This window comes from Oncorhynchus kisutch, linkage group LG1 (genome assembly GCF_002021735.2).
Source record: "Oncorhynchus kisutch isolate 150728-3 linkage group LG1, Okis_V2, whole genome shotgun sequence".
Classification (NCBI taxonomy): domain Eukaryota; kingdom Metazoa; phylum Chordata; class Actinopteri; order Salmoniformes; family Salmonidae; genus Oncorhynchus; species Oncorhynchus kisutch.
In genome coordinates, this window is record NC_034174.2 from 7249200 (window position 1) to 7269199 (window position 20000).

Here is a 20000-nt window from a genome sequence, read left to right on the forward strand (position 1 = left end):
CAGGACAGACTAGAGCAGGACAGACTAGAGCAGGACAGACTAGAGCAGGACAGACTAGAGCAGGACAGACTAGAGCAAGACAGACTACAGCAGGACAGACTAGAGGAGGGCAGACTAGACTAGGGCAGACTAGAGCAGACTAGGGCAGACTAGAGCAGACTAGAGCAGACTAGGGCAGACTAGAGCAGACTAGGGCAGACTAGAGCAGACTAGAGCAGACTAGAGCAGACTAGGGCAGACTAGAGCAGACTAGGGCAGACTAGAGCAGACTAGAGCAGACTAGAGCAGACTAGGGCAGACTAGAGCAGGGCAGACTAGAGCAGACTAGAGCAGACTAGGGCAGGCTAGAGCAGACTAGAGCAGACTAGAGCAGACTAGAGCAGACTAGAGCAGGGCAGACTAGAGCAGACTAGAGCAGACTAGAGCAGACTAGGGCAGACTAGAGCAGGGCAGACTAGAGCAGACTAGAGCAGACTAGGGCAGGCTAGAGCAGACTAGAGCAGACTAGAGCAGACTAGGGCAGAGCAGAGCAGATCAGGGCGGATCAGAGTAGAGCAGTACAGAACATAACAGAGTAGAGCAAGGCAGACTAGATTAGGGCACAGTAGAGCAAAGCAGAGCAGATCAGAGTAGAGCAGAACACAACAGAGTAGAGCAAGGCAGACTATATTAGGGCACAGTAGAGCAGAGCAGAGCAGATCAGAGTAGAGCAGAGCAGAACACAACAGAGTAGAGCAAGGCAGACTATATTAGGGCACAGTAGAGCAGATCAGAGCAGAGCATAGCAGAACAGAGCAAACTAGAGCAGGGCAGAGTAGAACAGAACAACGCTCTCAGCCCTCAATGTGTGGAAGAATAAGAGGTCTCTGATACACCCAGACAGGCAGTATCTTACAGGATCTGATTCATGCCTTCTATGTGGGTCAGCTTATGCAAAAGGCTGCACTAGACATGCACAATCATCTGATGTTAGGGCAGTGAAAGATGCAGGTTTTATTTATTGTCACTGGCTATGCACCGATAGTTTATGACTGGCTCTATTCAGTAGTGTGGTTAAACCATAGAGATACAGTATATAGTAAACTCTAGACACTGTACTTCAACTGTTACGTGTTATTTCAGTCCCATTCTATTCAATTCCATTCTTTTCAGTTCGCTTCTATTCAGTTCCCTTCTATTCAGTTCCCTTCTATTCAGTTCCCTTCTATTCAGTTCCCTTCGATTCAGTTCCCTTCGATTCAGTTCCCTTCGATTCAGTTCCCTTCTATTCAGTTCCCTTCGATTCAGTTCCCTTCGATTCAGTTCCCTTCGATTCAGTTCCCTTCTATTCAGATCCCTTCTATTCAGTTCCCTTCGATTCAGTTCCCTTCTATTCAGTTCCCTTCTATTCAGTTCCCTTCTATTCAGTTCGCTTCTATTCAGTTCCATCTTCAACATGATTTAAGGATTAAGTAAGAACATGTCTGGTCCCGTTGGTATTCTTTACTATACACTGTACATACTGTAGAAGTTCTCCCAGAATTAAACAGCTTCAAAAATGTTTTCCGACTATATCATGGTTCTTGGCAGGGATTTGTGTTGGTGTGTACACTATGTTATGTTACTGTGAGGATTATATCAAATCTTTGCATGGGTTGGTACACGCTACATGCTACACGCTACATGCTACATGCTACATGTTCCAGGGAGAACACAAGGCCTGTACTACAGTTTTTTGTTTCCCTTGAAGCCTTTGTATTTATTTTATTTTATTACTAATTTAAAAAATATATATACTTTTACCCCTTTTTCTCCCCAATTTCTTGGTATCCAATTGGTAGTTACAGTCTTGTCTCATCGCTGCTACTCCCATACGGACTCGGGAGAGACGAAGGTCGAGAGCCATGTGTCCTCCGAAATAGTTCCGAAATATGACCCAACAAAGCATCTTCACACAATGCCACTTAACCCGGAAGCCAGCCACACCAATGTGTCGGAGGTGCACCTGGCGACCGTGTCAGCGTGCATTGCGCCCGGCCTGCCACAGGAGTCGCTAGAGCGCGATGGGACAAGGAAATCCCTCCTCTTGCCAAACCCTCCCCTTGTGAAGATGGCACCGAAGGAGATGGCAGCATCGAAGAAAACTCTTAGAAAACTTTTGGTTTTTTTTGTGTACTATTTTTTACATTATCAGCTCAGGAAATGTTTTGTGTCATTACACACAGCCGGGAAGAACTATTGGATATTAGAGCTGTGGTAAACTCACCAGAACTTCCAGCATTACGACCAGAAATATGACTTTATGGAGCAGATCATTTGTTCAGTCTCCCCAAAACAATTGAACTTATTCCAGAGCCTGACACAAAACATCGCCGGCAGAGGAGAGGCACTTGAGGCGGCCGGCTGGTTCGACTTAGGAGGCACGCACACCACCCACCGCTTCCGAATATATTACTTGCTAATGTTCAGTCTTTGGATAACAAAGTTGATGAGCTTAGAGCAAGGATTTCTTTCCGGAGAGCCATCGGAATAATTGTCTCTCCGGGAAGCACAAGGGCGGGAGGGGTGTGTTTTAATGATTAAAGACTCATAGTGTAACTCTAGGAACATACAGGAACTCAAGTAATTTTGTTCACCCGACCTAGAATACCTCACCATTAAATGCAGACCGTATTATCTCCCAAGATAATTCTCCTCTGTCATCGCCACGGCCACGGCCCTCAAAGAACTTCACTGGACTTTATGCAAACTGGAAACCACATATCCTGAGGCTGCATTTATTGTAGCTGGGGATTTTCACAAAGCCAATCTGAGGACTAGGCTGCCGAAATTCTATCAACATGTTGACTGTCCTACTCGCCCTACTAAGACTCTCAACCATTGCTATTCAAATGGGATACTTACAAGGCCCTCCCCTGCCCTCCTTTCGGCAAATCTGACCATGACTCTATCTTACTCCTCCCATCCTATTGGCAGAAACTCAAACAGGAAGTGCTCGTGCTTCATACTATTCAATGCTGGTCTGACCAATCGGAATCCAAGCTTCAGGATTGTTGATCACGTGGACTGAGATATGTTCCGGGTAGCGTGCGAAAATAATCTAGACACATACACAGATATGGTGACTGAGTTCATAGGGAAGTGTATAGGAGATGTAGTACCCACTGTGACTATTAAAACCTACCCTAACCAGAAACCGTGGATAGATGGTAGTATTCGTGCGCAACTGAAAGTGCAAACCATCGCATTTAACAATGGCAAAGCGACTGGTAATATGGCAGAATATAAACAGTGTAGTTATTCACTCCCCAACTCAAACAAGCTAATCGTCAGTATAGAGATAAAGTGGAGTTGCAATTCAGTGTCTCAGACACAAGACAAACAGTTGAAGTAGGAAGTTTACATACACACTTAGCCAAATACATTTAAACTCAGTTTTTCACAATTCCTGATATGTAATCCTAGTAAAAATTCCCTGTCTTAGGCCAGTTATGATCAACACTATATTTTAAGAATGTGAAATGTCAGAATGAGGGTAGAGAGAATCATTCATTTCAGCTTTTATTTCTTTCATCACTTTCCCAGTGGGTCAAAAGTTTACATACACTCAATTAGTATTTTGTAGTGTTGCCTTTAAATTGTTTAACTTGGGTCAAAAGTTTCGGGTAGCCTTCCACAAGCTTCCCACAATAAGTTCCGTGAATTTTGGCCCATTCCTCCTGACAGAGCTGGTGTAACTGAGTCAGGTTTGTAGGCCTCCTTGTACGCACACACTTTTTCAGTTCTGCCCACACATTTTCTAAGGGATTGAGGTCAGGGCTTTGTGATGGCCCCTCCAATACCTTGACTTTGTTTTCCTTAAGCCAACTTTGTAATTATGCTTGGGGTCATTGTCCATTTGGAAGACCCATTTGCGACCAAGCTTTAACTTCCTGACTGATGTCTTGAGATGTTGCTTCAATATATCCACATAATTTCCCTTCCACATGATGCCATCTATTTTGTATCGTGCACCAGTCCCTCCTGCAGCAAAGCACCCCCACAACATGATGCTGCCACCCCAGTGCTTCACGGTTGGGATGGTGTTCTTCGTCTTGCAAGCCTACCCCTTTTTCCTCCAAACATAACAATGGTCATTATGGCCAAACAGTTATATTTTTGTTTCATCAGACCAGAGGACATTTCTCCAAAAAGTCCGATCTTTGTCCCCATGTGCAGTTGCAAACTGTAGTCTGGCTTTTTTATGGCGGTTTTGGAGCAGTGGCTTCTCCTTGCTGAGCGGCCTTTCAGGTTATGTTGATATAGGACTCGTTTTACTGGGGATATAGATACTTTTGTACCTGTTTCCTCCAGCCTCTTCACAGGGTCCTTTGCTGTTGTTCTGGGATTGATTTGCACTTTTCACACCAAAGTACGTTCATCTCTAGGAGACAGAACGTGTCTCCTTCCTGAGCGGTATGGCGGCTGCGTGGTCCCATGGTGTTTATACTTGCATACTATTCTTTGTACAGATGAACATTTGGAAATTGCTCCCAAGGGTGAACCAGACTTGTGGAGGTCTTCAATTTTTTTTCTGACTTCTTGGCTGATTTCTTTTGATTTCCCCATAGTGTCAAGCAAAGAGGCACTGAGTTTGAAGGTAGGCCTTGAAATACACCCACAGGTACACCTCCAATTGACTCAAGTTATGTACATTAGCCTATCAGAAGCTTCTAAAGCCATGAAATTCTGAAATTCTCCAAGCTGTTTAAAGGCACAGTCAACTTAGTGTATATCTGTATATGTGTACAATGCTTTCAGAACGTATTCACACCCCTTGACTTTTCCCACATTTTGTTGTGTTCCAGACGGAATTTAAATTGGATTAAATTAACATTTTGCCTCACTGGACTACACCAATACCCAACTTTTAAATTGTTTTTATTTGGCAAGTCAGTTAAGAACAAATGTTTATTTATAATGACGGCCTACCAAAAGGCAAAAGGCCTCCGGCAGGGGGAGGGGCTAGGACAAAACACACATCACGACAAGAGAGACATCACAACAATACATGAAGAGAGACCTAAAACAACAACATAGCATGGCAGCAACACATGACCACACAGAGTGGTAGCAACACAACATGGCAGCAGCACAACATGGTAGCAGCACAAAACATGGTATAAACTTTATTGGAAACAGACAACAGCACAAAGGTCAAGAAGGTAGAGACAACAATACATCATACAAAGCAGCCACAACTGTCAGTAAGAGTGTCCATGATTGAGTCTTTGAATGAAGAGATTGAGATCTAAACTGTCCAGTTTGAGTGTTTGTTGCAGCTTGTTCCAGTCTCTAGCTGCAGCGAACTGAAAAGAGGAGCGACCCAGGGATGTGTGTGCTTTGAGGACCTTTAACAGAATGTGACTGGCAGAACGGGTGTTGTATGTGGAGGATGAGGGCTGCAGTAGATATCTCAGATAGGGGGGAGTGAGGCCTAAGAGGGTTTTCTAAATAAGCATCAACCAGTGGGTCTTGCGACAGGTACACAGAGACCAGTTTACAGAGGAGTACAGAGTGCAGTGATGTGTCCTATAAGGAGCATTGGTGGCAAATCTGGTAAAGAAGATCTAGCCGCTCGAGAGCAGCTTTACCTGCCGATCTATAAATTATGTCTCCGTAATTTAACGTGGGTAGGATGGTCATCTGAATCAGGGTTCGTTTGGCAGCTGGGGTGAAAGAGAAGTGATTACGATAGAGGAAACCAAGTCTAGATTTAACTTTAGCCTACAGCTTTGATATGTGTGAGAGAAGGACAGTCTACCATCTAGCCATACTCCAAAGAACTTGAATGAGGTGACTACCTCAAGCTCTAAACCCTCAGAGGTAGTAATCACACCTGTGGGAAGAGGGACATTCTTCTTACCAAACCACGTGACCTTTGTTTTGGAGGTGTTCAGAACAAGATTAAGGGCAGAGAAAGCTTGTTGGACACTAAGAAAGCTTTGTAGTAGAGCGATTAACACAAACTCCGGGGAGGGGCCAGCTGAGTATAAAAGACTGTATCATCTGCATCTAAATGGATGGAGAGAGCTTCCTACTGCCTGAGCTATGTTGTTGATGTAAATTGAGAAGAGTGTGGGACCTAGGATCGAGCCTTGGGGTACTCCCTTGGTGACAGGCAGTGGCTGAGACAGCAGATGTTCGAGCCTTGGGGTACTGCCTCCTGAATAGCTAATCAAAGCGCCCAGCCATCCCCTCTTTTACGCTGCTGCTGCTACTGTCTGTGTATTATCTATGCCCTTTTCTTGTCCCTTTAACTCTACCTACATGTACACTACTGTTCAAAAGATTGGGGCCACTTAGAAATGTCCTTGTTTTCCATGAAAACATACATGAAATGAGTTGCAAAATGAATAGGAAATATAGTAAAGATGATGACAAGGATGTAAATAGTGATTTTTAAATTAAATAATAATTTGTTCCTCAAACTTTGGTTTCATCAAAGTTTCCTCCATTTGCAGCAATTACAGCCTTGCAGACCTTTCGCCTTATAGTTGTCAATTTGTTGAGGTAATCTGAAGAGATTTCACCCCATGCTTCCTGAAGCACCTCCCACAAGTTGGATTGGCTTTATGAGCACTTCTTACCTACCATACGGTCAAGCTTCTCCCACAACAGCTCAATAGGGTTGAGATCCAGTGACTGTGCTGGCCACTCCATTCTAGACAGAACACCAGCTGACTGCTTCCTTGCTAAATAGTCATTGCATAGTTTGGAGCTGTGGTTTGGGTTATTGTCCTGTTGTATGAAGAAATCGGCTCCAATTAAACGCCGTCCACAGGGTATGGCAAGGCGTTGCAAAATGGAGTGATAGCCTTCCTTCTTCATGATCCCTTTTACCCTGTACAAATCTCCCACCCCATCATATTGCCTCCACCATGCTTGATAGATGGCGTCAAGCACTCCTCCAGCATCTTTTCATTTTTTATGTGTCTCACGAATGTTCTTCTTTGTGATCCGAACACCTCATACTTAGATGAATCTATCCATAACACTTTTTTCCAATCTTCCTCTGTCCAGTGTCTGTATTCTTTTGCCAATCTTAATCTTTTATTTTTCATTGGACAGTCTGAGATATGGCTTTTTCTTTGCAACTCTGCCTAGAAGACCAGCATCCCAGAGTCGCCTCTTCACTGTTGACGTTGAGGCTGGTGTTTTGCGTGTACTATATAATGAATTGGCCAGTTGAGGACTTGTGAAGTGTCTGTTTCTCAAACCAGACACTCTAATGTACTTGTCTTCTTGCTCAGTTGTGCACCGGGGCCTGCCACTCCTCTTTCTATTCTGGTTAGAGCCAGTTTCCGCTGTTCTGTGAAGGGAGTAGTACACAGCGTTGTACGAGATCATCAGTTCATTGGCAATTTCTCGCATGGAATAGCCTTCATTTCTCAGAACAAGAATAGACTGACGAGTTTCAGAAGAAAGTTCTTTGTTTCTGGCCATTTTGAACCTGTAATCGAACCCACAAATGCTGATGCTCCAGATACTCAACTAGTTTAAGAAGGCTAGTTTTATTGCTTCTTTAATCAGAACAGCAGTTTTCAGCTGTGCTAACATAACTGCAAAAGGGTTTTCTAATTAGCCTTTTAAAATGATAAACTTGGAGTGGCTAACAACGTGCCATTGGAACACAGGAGTGATGGTTGCTGATAATGGGCCTCTGTTCGCCTATGTAGATATTCCACAAAGAAATAAGCAGTTTCTAGCTACAATAGTAATTTACAACATTAACAATGTCTACACTGTATTTCTGATCAATTTGATGTAATTTTAATGGACAAAACATTTGCTTTTATTTCAAAAACAAGGACATTTCTAAGTGACCCCTAACTTCTGAACGGTACTGTACAGGTTACCTCAATTACCTCAACTAATCGGTGCCCCCGCCCATTGAGTCTGTACCGGTGCCCCTGCACATTGAGTCTGTACCGGTGCCCCCGCACATTGACTCTGTACCGGTACCCCTGCACATTGACTCTGTACCGGTACCCCTGCACATTGACTCTGTACCGGTGCCCCTGCACATTGACTCTGTACCGGTACCCCTGCACATTGACTCTGTACCGGTGCCCCTGCACATTGACTCTGTACCGGTACCCCTGCACATTGACTCTGTACCGGTGCCCCTGCACATTGACTCTGTACCGGTACCCCTGCACATTGACTCTGTACCGGTGCCCCTGCACATTGACTCTGTACCGGTACCCCTGCACATTGACTCTGTACCGGTGCCCCTGCACATTGACTCTGTACCGGTACCCCTGCACATTGACTCTGTACCGGTGCCCCTGCACATTGACTCTGTACCGGTGCCCCTGCACATTGACTCTGTACCGGTACCCCTGCACATTGACTCTGTACCGGTGCCCCTGCACATTGACTCTGTACCGGTGCCCCTGCACATTGACTCTGTACCGGTACCCCTGCACATTGACTCTGTACCGGTGCCCCTGCACATTGACTCTGTACCGGTGCCCCTGCACATTGACTCTGTACCGGTGCCCCTGCACATTGACTCTGTACCGGTGCCCCTGCACATTGACTCTGTACCGGTACCCCTGCACATTGACTCTGTACCGGTGCCCCTGCACATTGACTCTGTACCGGTGCCCCTGCACATTGACTCTGTACCGGTACCCCTGCACATTGACTCTGTACCGGTGCCCCTGCACATTGACTCTGTACCGGTACCCCTGCACATTGACTCTGTACCGGTACCCCTGCACATTGACTCTGTACCGGTGCCCCCGCACATTGACTCTGTACCGGTGCCCCCGCACATTGACTCTGTACCGGTGCCCCCGCCCATTGACTCTGTACCGGTACCCCTGTACATTGACTCTGTACCGGTACCCCTGTACATTGACTCTGTACCGGTGCCCCCGCCCATTAACTCTGTACCGGTGCCCCTGCACATTGACTCTGTACCGGTACCCCTGCACATTGACTCTGTACCGGTACCCCTGCACATTGACTCTGTACCGGTGCCCCTGCACATTGACTCTGTACCGGTACCCCTGCACATTGACTCTGTACCGGTACCCCTGCACATTGACTCTGTACCAGTACCCCCTGTATATAGCCTCCACATTGACTCTGTACCGGTGCCCCTGCACATTGACTCTGTACCGGTGCCCCTGCACATTGACTCTGTACCGGTGCCCCTGCACATTGACTCTGTACCGGTGCCCCTCCACATTGACTCTGTACCAGTACCCCCTGTATATAGCCTCCACATTGACTCTGTACCGGTACCCCCTGTATATAGCCTCCACATTGACTCTGTACCGGTACCCCCTGTATATAGCCTCCACATTGACTCTGTACCGGTACCCCCTGTATATAGCCTCCACATTGACTCTGTACGGGTACCCCCTGTATATAGCCTCCACATTGACTCTGTACCGGTACCCCCTGTATATAGCCTCCACATTGACTCTGTACCGGTACCCCCTGCATATAGCCTCCACATTGACTCTGTACCGGTACCCCCTGTATATAGCCTCCACATTGACTCTGTACCGGTACCCCCTGTATATAGCCTCCACATTGACTCTGTACCGGTGCCCCTCCACATTGACTCTGTACCGGTACCCCTGTTCGTCGCCTCACTATTATTATTTTACTGCTGCTGTTTAATTATTTGTTACTTTAAAAAATAAAATTGACTCATCTATTTTTTACTTAACATTTATTTTTCTTAAAACATCTTAAAGCATTGTTGGTTAAGGGCTCGTATGTAAGCATTTAACTGTAAGGTGACACATATAATTTGATTTCATTTGATTTGGTGACAGGCAGTGGCTGAGAGTGTGGGGCCTAGAATCGAGCCTTGGGGTACTCCCTTGGTGACAGGCAGTGGCTGAGAGTGTGGGGCCTAGAATCGAGACTTGGGGTACTCCCTTGGAGACAGGCAGTGGCTGAGAGTGTGGGGCCTAGAATCGAGACTTGGGGTACTCCCTTGGAGACAGGCAGTGGCTGAGACAGACAGACTGATTTTATACACTGCACTCTCTGAGAGAGGTAGTTAGCAAACCAGCCCAAAGACCCCTCAGAGACACCAATACGCCGGCCCACAAGAATGGAATGGTCTACTGTATCAAAAGATTGCACACCAGAGAGAATACTACTGACATCAAGAAAGCCAGTCAGTTGATTATTGACAACTTTTTCCAACACTTTTGATTTAACAGGGCAAAATAGAAATGGACCTATAACAGTTAGGATCAGCCTGATCTCCTTTAAATAAAGGACGCACCGTGGCTGCATTCCAAGCAATGGGAACCTACCCAGAGAGGAGAGACAGGTTAAAAAGGTCAGAGATTGGCTTGGTGATAATAGGAGCTTCAACCTTAAAGAAGAATGGATCCATCTGACCCAGATGTTTTTTGGGGGTGAAGTTTAAGGACCTCAGACTCAGTGCCTAAGGGAGAAACTTGGTGGCGGGTAGTGATTTATTATTATTATTATCATTATTATTGCTGAAGGTGTAAACCCATTTTTTTAGCAAGAGATAGCACTTGTATATGCTAAGAAAGTAGCAGAAATTTGCAGAAAGTCATTTTGGAAACATTTTATTTAATGGAAACAATAATGTTCTTGAACTGTTTTTGGCAACATAGTGATATATTCTTATTACTGTACAATGAGGAATTCAATTACAAAATCCTTGTCTTCTCCCATTTGTTTAACCATTGCCCCCAACCACAACGTGTATAAACAACAACAATAAATAAGAATACAATAAGATAATAGATACAAAACAAAAATGTGAAGAACATAAATCAATCAACTCTAATTAGCACATTGGACAATATGCAAGTGTGTGTGAATGGACTTTGCAGCTGCATCAGATTTAGCCCCCTGAACAGCTTTCACAAGCGCTGCAGAGGCTGCTGTGCGGGGGAGGCGTCCCCTTCATTGAATGTGTGGGGTTACAAGTTCCTTTCCCAGCTGCTCCAGGAACACCCTGCTCTTGTTCCGCTTATCAGGCATCCAGGTAGGGTTGATCTTGTTCCATATCACAAAGGCATTGTATGAGGACACATCAATGACGTTATGGAAGATGACCAGGGGCCAGCGGGCAGTCATCCTCCTGCAGCTGTTAGTTCCAATCACCTTGTCCAGGTTGTCCACACCTCCTTTGTTGTGGTTGTAGTGCAGGATGATGGCTGGCTTCCTATCCTCACGATCACGGATCTCAGCCATTTTGTCCAGTGTGCTCAGGACGACCACATTCTTGTTCCTCTTTGTTCCTCTTTGGGAGGTAAGAAACTAGACTGGTGATGGTGGTGGGGGTGAAGGCAAACTTTGATGAGAAGGCCCCTTGTTGCGAAGAGTGCAGGGGGGAGCTCAGGCTTGTTCTTTCTGACTGTGCCAACCATAGTGATCTTCTTCTTCAGGAGCTGCTGGCTGAGTTCAATCAGTAGCACGTGCTGCTGTTTTTGTGGTGTGTAAATTATTTTAGAACTGCTGGGTCAAAAATGACTCTAAGACAATCTTTGTACCCTGGTGGTGTACAGCTTCAATGGAAATATTAACAAAGGAGATGTTTCACTTTGTCTGATGTTGGGGTCACTCTAGGAAAAGTAATCCCATTTCAAGTTGAAATAATATGATTTAGGGGTTTTTCTCTGCTGTTAAACATAGTGGTGAGTCATTTTTTGACCCTTAAGACACAAGGGTTAATGGCTGTGATAGGCGAACACTGAGGATGGGTCAACAACATTGTAGTTACTCCACAATACTAACCTAAAAGACAGAGTTTAATGGCACGGAATAGAGCTAAGAACAGGCAAAGTCTCAGAGGAAAACCTGGTTACAGTCTGCTTTCCAACAGACACTGGGAGACAAATTCACCTTTCAGTAGGACAATAACCTAAAACACAAGGCCAAATATACACTGGAGTTGCTTATCAAGACGACATTGAATGTTCCTAAGTGACCTAGTTCAAGTTTTGACTTAAATTGTCTTGAAAATCTATGGCAAGACCTGAAAATGGCTATCTAACAATAATTAACAGCCAACTTGACAGAGCTTGAAGAATTGTTAAAATATTCATGTTGAAATATAGTAAAATCCAGGTGTACAAAGCTCTTAGAGACTTACCCAGAAAGACTTGCAGCTGTAATCGCTGCCAAAGGTGATTCTAACATGTATTGACTCAGGGGGTGTGAATACTTATATAAATTAGATATTTCTGTATATAATCTTCTATAAATGTGCAAAAAAAATTAAAAACATGTTTTCACTTTGTCATTATGAAGTATTATGTGTAGATGTGTGAGAGAGAAAGAAAAACAAAATATTTTTCGTCCATTTTGAATTTCAGGCTGTAACACAACAAAATGTGGAATAACTCAAAGGGGTATGAATACTTTCTGAAGGTACTGTGTGTGTGTGGTGTGGTGTGGTGTGGTGTGGTGTGTGTGTGTGTGTGTGTGTGTGTGTGTGTGTGTGTGTGTGTGTGTGTGTGTGTGTGTGTGTGTGTGTGTGTGTGTTTCCAAGAGACTCGTGCAGTACCAGATTAATTACCCTGAGCTGCAGAACAGAACAGAACAGAGCAGCAGGATTAGCATTCTCTGGTTTGAGTTCTGTTTTCTCATTGGTTTAAAAACCTTGTGGCTGAATATCTGGAATACTGTAGCAGCCCCTGTCATGGTGGCTGTCATTGTATTATAGAAGGGGATAATGCACTGGGTGTGTGTGTGTAGTCTGTGTGTGTACGTGTGTGTGTGTGTGTGTGTGTGTTTGTGTAGTGTATAGTGTATAGTGTGTAGTGTGTCCGTGTGTGTGTGTCACCAGATCTAAACGCTGTTTAGTGATGTTGAGAGGTTGCAAAGCTTGGATTAGAAAAGGGGGGAAGATGAGAAAAGGGGGAGACCGAGAGGGGGAGAGAGAGAAAGGGGGAGAGAGAGAGGGGGAGAGAAAGTGAAGGAGTGAGAGAGCGAGAGAGAGAAACAGGGGTAGAGAGAGAGGAAGACAGAGATAGAAAGAGAGAGAAAAGATTCCATTCATGTCATTACACCTCTCTTGTGTCCTCCATCTTGTCCTCCCTCGTTTTCACTCTTGTTTCCTCCATCTTGTCCTCCCTCTTTCCTCCCTCTCCCCCCCCCCCCTTCCCTCACTGTGACTTCCCAGCTCCAACTATGTGATTGTTCCCTCACCTACGTGGATTAATGGTCGTGTGCGGGTCTGATTTAACATAATTAAAAGCTCAATCCCTTTAAAGATGGAATTCACGGTAGGGAAACAGCGCCACTGTCCACCGACCGCTGTTATTGTTGTTTTGTTATTGTTGTTTTGTTTTTGTTGTTTTGTTATTGTTGTTTTGTTATTGTTGTTTTGTTATTGTTGTTTTGTTTTTGTTGTTTTGTTTTTGTTGTTTTGTTATTGTTGTTTTGTTATTTTTGTTTTTGTTGTTTTGTTTTTGTTGTTTTGTTGTTTTGTTTTGTTTTGTTTTGTTGAGGAGAGGAGCGTTTTGCAACAACGTGCTGTTCAAGGGGAGAAATGTTGTCATATTTCAAACAGACGTGGCTGTTTTCAACATTCCCTGTTGAGGATTTATCAAGAGGTTACGAGACGCTACACAAAGCATTTAGAACATATAGTCTGTTTGAAACTCTTAGTACCCCCAACTCCTGTCAGTGAAGTCAGGACATTGACATCAGGTACTGTCGTCTACACACACAGACAATGAATGAAGCAATAGCACATGCCAAGTGTATTGCATTGTACTTTTTAGCCTACTTTTTAAGAGTGTTGGGGCCAGTAACTGAGAGGTTGCTGGTTTGAATCCCCGAGCCGACTAGGTGAAAAAGTTGTCAATGTGCCCTTGAGCCATGTACTTAACTCTAATTGCGCCTGTAAATTCCTTTGTATTAGAGCGTTTGCTAAATGATTCAAATGTAAAAAATTGATAAACCATTAATAATCCCGATGCTAAATCCCTGTTTAATAAACCATTAATAATCCCGATGCTAAATCCCTGTTTAATAAACCATTAATAATCCCGATGCTAAATCCCTGTTTAATAAACCATTAATAATCCCAAATCTAAATCCCTGTCTAATAAACCATTAATAATCCCAATGCTAAATCTCTGTTTAATAAACCATTAATAATCTCAAATCTAAATCCCTGTCTAATAAACCATTAATAATCCCAAATCTAAATCCCTGTCTAATGAACCATTAATAATCTCAATGCTAAATCCCTGTTTGATAAACCTGTGTGGGCTGTTCTCCAGTCCTATTACTGAGATAAGGACCGGCCTTAATACCAAGTGATTGAAAAATGTGTTATGTGAAACAATGCCAGAGCTGTCTGTGTGTGTGTGTGTGTGTGTGTGTGTGTGTGCTTGTGCGTGTGTGGGTGGATGGGTGCTGAAACAATGCCTGAGCTGACGAACTAATGAAGTCCCTGCCTGCTGCCATAGGCACACTAGCAGGTTAATTACAGGGAGGGAGAGAGAGAAAGAGAAGGGAGGGAGAGAGAGGGGGAGAAGTAGGGAGAGAGATAAAGAGAAGGGAGGGAGAGAGAGGGGGAGAAGTAGGGAGAGAGATAAAGAGAAGGGAGGGAGAGAGAGGGGTAGAAGTAGGGAGAGAGATAAAGAGAAGGGAGGGAGAGAGAGGGGAGAAGTAGGGAGAGAGATAAAGAGAAGGGAGGGAGAGAGAGGGGGAGAAGTAGGGAGAGAGATAAAGAGAAGGGAGGGAGAGAGAGGGGGAGAAGTAGGGAGAGATATAAAGAGAAGGGAGGGAGAGAGAGGGGGAGAAGTAGGGAGAGAGATAAAGAGAAGGGAGGGAGAGAGAGGGGGAGAAGCAGGGAGAGATAGAAAGAGAAGGGAGGGAGAGAGAGGGGGAGAGATAAAGAGAAGGGAGGGAGAGAGAGAGAGGGGGAGGAGGATGTGTGAGAGAGTTCAGTAGAGTTCAGTAGAGCAGAGTACAGTAGAGCAGAGCAGAGTTCAGCTGAGTAGAGTAGAGTTCAGCAGAGTAGAGTAGAGTTCAGCAGAGTAGAGTAGAGTTCAGCAGAGTAGAGTAGAGTTCAGTAGAGTAGAGTAGAGTTCAGCAGAGTAGAGTAGAGTTCAGTAGAGTAGAGCCGAGTACAGTAGAGCAGAATAGAGTTCAGTAGAGCAGAGTACAGTAGAGTAGAGTACAGTAGAGCAGAGTTCAGTAGAGTAGAGCAGAGTTCAGTAGAGTAGAGCAGAGTACAGTAGAGCAGAATAGAGTTCAGTAGAGTAAAGCAGAGCAGAATACAGTAGAGCAGAGCAGAGTTCAGTAGAGTAGAGCAGAGTTCAGTAGAGTAGAGCAGAGTACAGTAGAGCAGAATAGAGTTCAGTAGAGTAAAGCAGAGCAGAATACAGTAGAGCAGAGCAGAGTGCAGTGGAGCAGAGCAGAATAGAGTTCAGTAGAGCAGAGTGCAGTAGAGCAGAGTACAGTAGAGTAGAGCAGAATAGAGTTCAGTAGAGTAAAGCAGAGCAGAATACAGTAGAGTAGAGCAGAGCAGAGCAGAATACAGTAGAGCAGAGTGCAGTTGAGCAGAGTACAGTAGAGCAGAGTAGAGTTCAGTACAGTAGAGTAGGGCAGATTAGAGCATAGCAAAGTAGAGTGCAGTAGAGCAGAATACAGCAGAGCAGAGTACAGCAGAGCAGAGTGCAGTAGAGCAGAGTGCAGAAGAGCAGAGTAGAGTGCAGTTGAGTAGAGCAGATTAGAGCAGAGTACAGTAGAGCAGAGCGGAATGCAGCAGACCGGAGTGCAGCAGAGTACAGTAGAGTAGAGTAGAGCAGAATAGAGTTCAGTAGAGTAGAGCAGAGCAGAATACAGTAGAGTGGAGTGCAGTAGAGCAGAGTACAGGAGAGCAGAATAGAGTTCAGTAGAGTATAGCAGAGCAGAATACAGTAGAGCAGAGCAGAGTGCAGTAGAGCAGAGTACAGTAGAGCAGAATAGAGTTCAGTAGAGTAGAGCAGAGCAGAATACAGTAGAGCAGAGCGGAGTGCAGTAGAGCAGAATACAGCAGAGCAGAGTACAGCAGAGCAGAGTGCAGTAGAGCAGAATGCAGCAGAGCAGAGTAGAGTGCAGTTGAGTAGAGCAGATTAGAGCAGAGCAACGTAGAGCAGAGTACAGTAGAGCAGAGCGGAACGCAGCAGACCGGAGTGCAGCAGAGTAGAGCAGAGTACAGTAGAGTAGAGTACAGTACAGTAGAGCAGAATAGAGTTCAGTAGAGTAGAGCAGAGCAGAATACAGTAGAGCAGAGTACAGTAGAGCAGAGTAGAGTGCAGTTGAGCAGATTACAGTAGAGCAGAGTAGAGTTCAGTACAGTAGAGTAGGGCAGATTAGAGCAGAGCAAAGTAGAGTGCAGTAGAGCAGAATACAGCAGGACAGAGTACAACAGAGCAGAGTGCAGTAGAGCAGAGTGCAGCAGAGCAGAGTAGAGTGCAGTTGAGTAGAGCAGATTAGAGCAGAGCAAAGTAGAGCAGAGTACAGTAGAGCAGAGCGGAGTGCAGCAGAACGGAGTGCAGCAGAGCAGAGTAGAGTAGAGCAGAGTACAGTAGAGTACAGTACAGTAGAGTAGAGCAGAATAGAGTTCAGTAGAGTAGAGCAGAGCAGAATACAGTAGAGCGGAGTGCAGTAGAGCAGAGTACAGGAGAGCAGAATAGAGTTCAGTAGAGTAGAGCAGAGCAGAATACTGTAGAGCAGAGCAGAGTGCAGTAGAGCAGAGTACAGTAGAGTAGAGCAGAATAGAGTTCAGTAGAGTAGAGCAGAGCAGAATACAGTAGAGCGGAGTGCAGTAGAGCAGAGTACAGGAGAGCAGAATAGAGTTCAGTAGAGTAGAGCAGAATAGAGTTCAGTAGAGTAGAGCAGAGCAAAATACTGTAGAGCGGAGTGCAGTAGAGCAGAGTGCAGTAAAATACAGTACAGTAGAGTACAGTACAGTAGAGCAGAGTACAGTAGAGCAGAGTACAGTAGAGTAGAGCAGAGTACAGTAGAGTACAGTACAGTAGAGCAGAGTACAGTAGAGCAGAGTACAGTAGAGCAGAGTACAGTAGAGTAGAGCAGAGTACAGTAGAGCAGAGTAGAGTAGAACAGAGCAGAGTACAGTAGAGCAGAGTACAGTAGAGCAGAGTACAGTAGAGTAGAGCAGAGTACAGTAGAGTAGAGCAGAGTAGAGTACAGTACAGTAGAGCAGAGTACAGTAGAGTACAGTACAGTAGAGCAGAGTAGAGTAGAGCAGAGTAGAGTTCAGTACAGTAGAGTAGAGCAGATTAGAGCAGAGCAAAGTAGAGTGCAGTAGAGCAGAATACAGCAGAGCAGAGTACAACAGAGCAGAGTGCAGCAGAGCAGAGTAGAGCAGAGTGCAGTAGAGAAGATTAGAGCAGAGTACAGTAGAGCAGAGCGGAGTGCAGCAGAACAGAGTACAGCAGAGCAGAGTAGATTACAGTACAGTAGAGCAGAGTACAGTAGAGTAGAGTAGAGCAGAGTGCAGTAAAGTACAGTACAGTAGAGTACAGTACAGTAGAGCAGAGTACAGTAGAGCAGAGTACAGTAGAGTAGAGCAGAGTACAGTAGAGTACAGTACAGTAGAGCAGAGTACAGTAGAGCAGAGTACAGTAGAGTAGAGTAGAGCAGAGTGCAGTAATGTACAGTACAGTAGAGTACAGTACAGTAGAGCAGAGTACAGTAGAGCAGAGTACAGAGTACAGCCTTTGGCCATGCTACACAATGGCTGCAGGGCCAGAATCTGAGCTACATCCTACAATATTTTAATTAGCTATAAACTATGTCACCCACTTTGCTGAAAACACTCCGCTCCAGTCCAGTCGGGTTTGGATGCTAGATCGAACCGGGTGACAGTACGGAAGAAAAATAGTTAATTCTGTGTTTCAGTAAAAGTCCTACTCATGGTGCCCCTTGTTTGATCTAGTGTCTAGGTTTTAGCTCAACAGGTTAACACACAGTGTTGTGACCTGCGTTCGAATCCAGTCGTTTACACTTCTCTCTGTTTTGTGTTTCAGTGAAGGTTCAGAAGAGTGACCACCCCCACTCGTGGGACCCCTGTGTGAACTACTGTCTCCCCCAGCACCCCTCCTCTCACTGTAAGACCTGGACCACCTCTAACAACCCCTCCAGCACACAGGAATACTGCAAATGTAAGTATCGCCTCTGCTTCTGTTTTCTGTCTCCCCAGAAAACAACAAACTGGTTCTGTGAAAAGTTCCCAGAAATTCTTCTCATAACACAAAAAAACTGTCCAGTTGTGCGGATGATTCTACAATGTTTATTTTAGGGTGCTAAAAAACTTACAAGAATGTTCCCAGAACACATTTCATCTGTTTTTTTTTAAAGGTTCCCAGAATGTTTATTTAGGTTGTGGGAACATTGTGGGGATGTGACAACAGATCGGTTCCCAAAACACTAAAAAACTGTCCAGTTGTGCTGACATTCAGATAATGTTTTTATCCGGCTGAACAAAACATTTATTTGATGTTACAAGAGTGTTGATAGAACAGCCTTACTGAACCCCGCCTGGCCTTTCAGCCTATCAGGACCCGCTAGAGAACATTGAAAACTAGAACCCCGCCTGGCCTTTCAGCCTATCAGGACCCGCTAGAGAACGTTGAAAACTAGAACCCCGCCTGGCCTTTGAGCCTATCAGGACCCGCTAGAGAACGTTGAAAACTAGAACCCCGCCTGGCCTTTCAGCCTATCAGGACCTGCTAGAGAACGTTGAAAACTAGAACCCCGCCTGGCCTTTCAGTCTATCAGGACCCGCTACAGAACGTTGAAAACCAGAAACCCGCCTGGCCTTTCAGCCTATCAGGACCCGCTAGAGAACGTTGAAAACTAGAACCCCGCCTGGCCTTTCAGCCTATCAGGACACACTAGAGAATGTTGAAAACTAGAACCCGTCTGGCCTTTCAGCCTATCAGGACCCGCAAGAGAACGTTGAAAACTAGAACCCTGCCTTTTAGCCTATCAGGACCCGCTAGAGAACGTTGAAAACTAGAACCCCGCCTCTCAGCCTATCAGGACCCGCTAGAGAACGTTGAAAACTAGAACCCCGCCTTTTAGCCTATCAGGACCCGCTAGAGAACATTGAAAACTAGAACCCCGCCTTTCAGCCTATCAGGACCCGCTAGACAACGTTGAAAACTAGAACCCCACCTTTTAGCTTATCATGACCCGCTAGAGAACGTTGAAAACTAGAACCTCGCCTTTTAGCCTATCAGGACCCGCTAGAGAACGTTGAAAACTAGAACCCCGCCTCTCAGCCTATCAGGACCCGCTAGAGAACGTTGAAAACTAGAACCTCGCCTTTTAGCCTATCAGGACCCGCTAGAGAACGTTGAAAACTAGAACCCCGCCTCTCAGCCTATCAGGACCCGCTAGAGAACGTTGAAAACTAGAACCCCGCCTCTCAGCCTATCAGGACCCACTAAAATTATGTTGAAAACTAGAACCCCGCCTCTCAGCCTATCAGGACCCACTAAAAGAACGTTGAAAACTAGAACCCCGCCTTTTAGCCTATCAGGACCCACTAAAAGAATGTTGAAAACTAGAACCCCGCCTCTCAGCCTATCAGGACCCACTAAAAGAACGTTGAAAACTAGAACCCCGCCTCTCAGCCTATCAGGACCCACTAAAAGAACGTTGAAAACTAGAACCAATACTGGGCCTATCAAACTCAATATGCAAACCAAACACGTACCTCCACGGTCTCCCAAACCAATAGTTCAAAGATCCCGGATGAGCTCCCACTTGTCACGAACCGGCTCAAAGCCCGTAACAAAGGGAGACAACGTGGAGATAAGGCGTAACAAAATATATATTTATTAACTAAAGCAACTAAGGAAAATATACAATGGTGTGTGTAAGCAGTAATCAGTAGTGTAAGTGAGTGTTTTGCATGCATGAATGTGATAATGCAGGGTGTTGAAAGGTGCCAAAGCAAACAAACAAACAGGCCACCAAGAACCCCAACA

At 45.1% G+C, this 20000-nt stretch overlaps 1 protein-coding gene across 1 annotated transcript in view; it reads left to right on the forward strand.

Moving 5' to 3' along the window:
• LOC116375835 (glutamate receptor-interacting protein 2-like) overlaps positions 1-20000 on the forward strand; it is a 179098-nt gene that overhangs the window by 75842 nt on the left and 83256 nt on the right. Inside the window, exon 10 of the mRNA XM_031833741.1 lies at positions 18033-18167. Coding sequence (XP_031689601.1) covers positions 18033-18167 — 135 coding nt within the window. The remainder of the gene's footprint in view (positions 1-18032; positions 18168-20000) is intronic.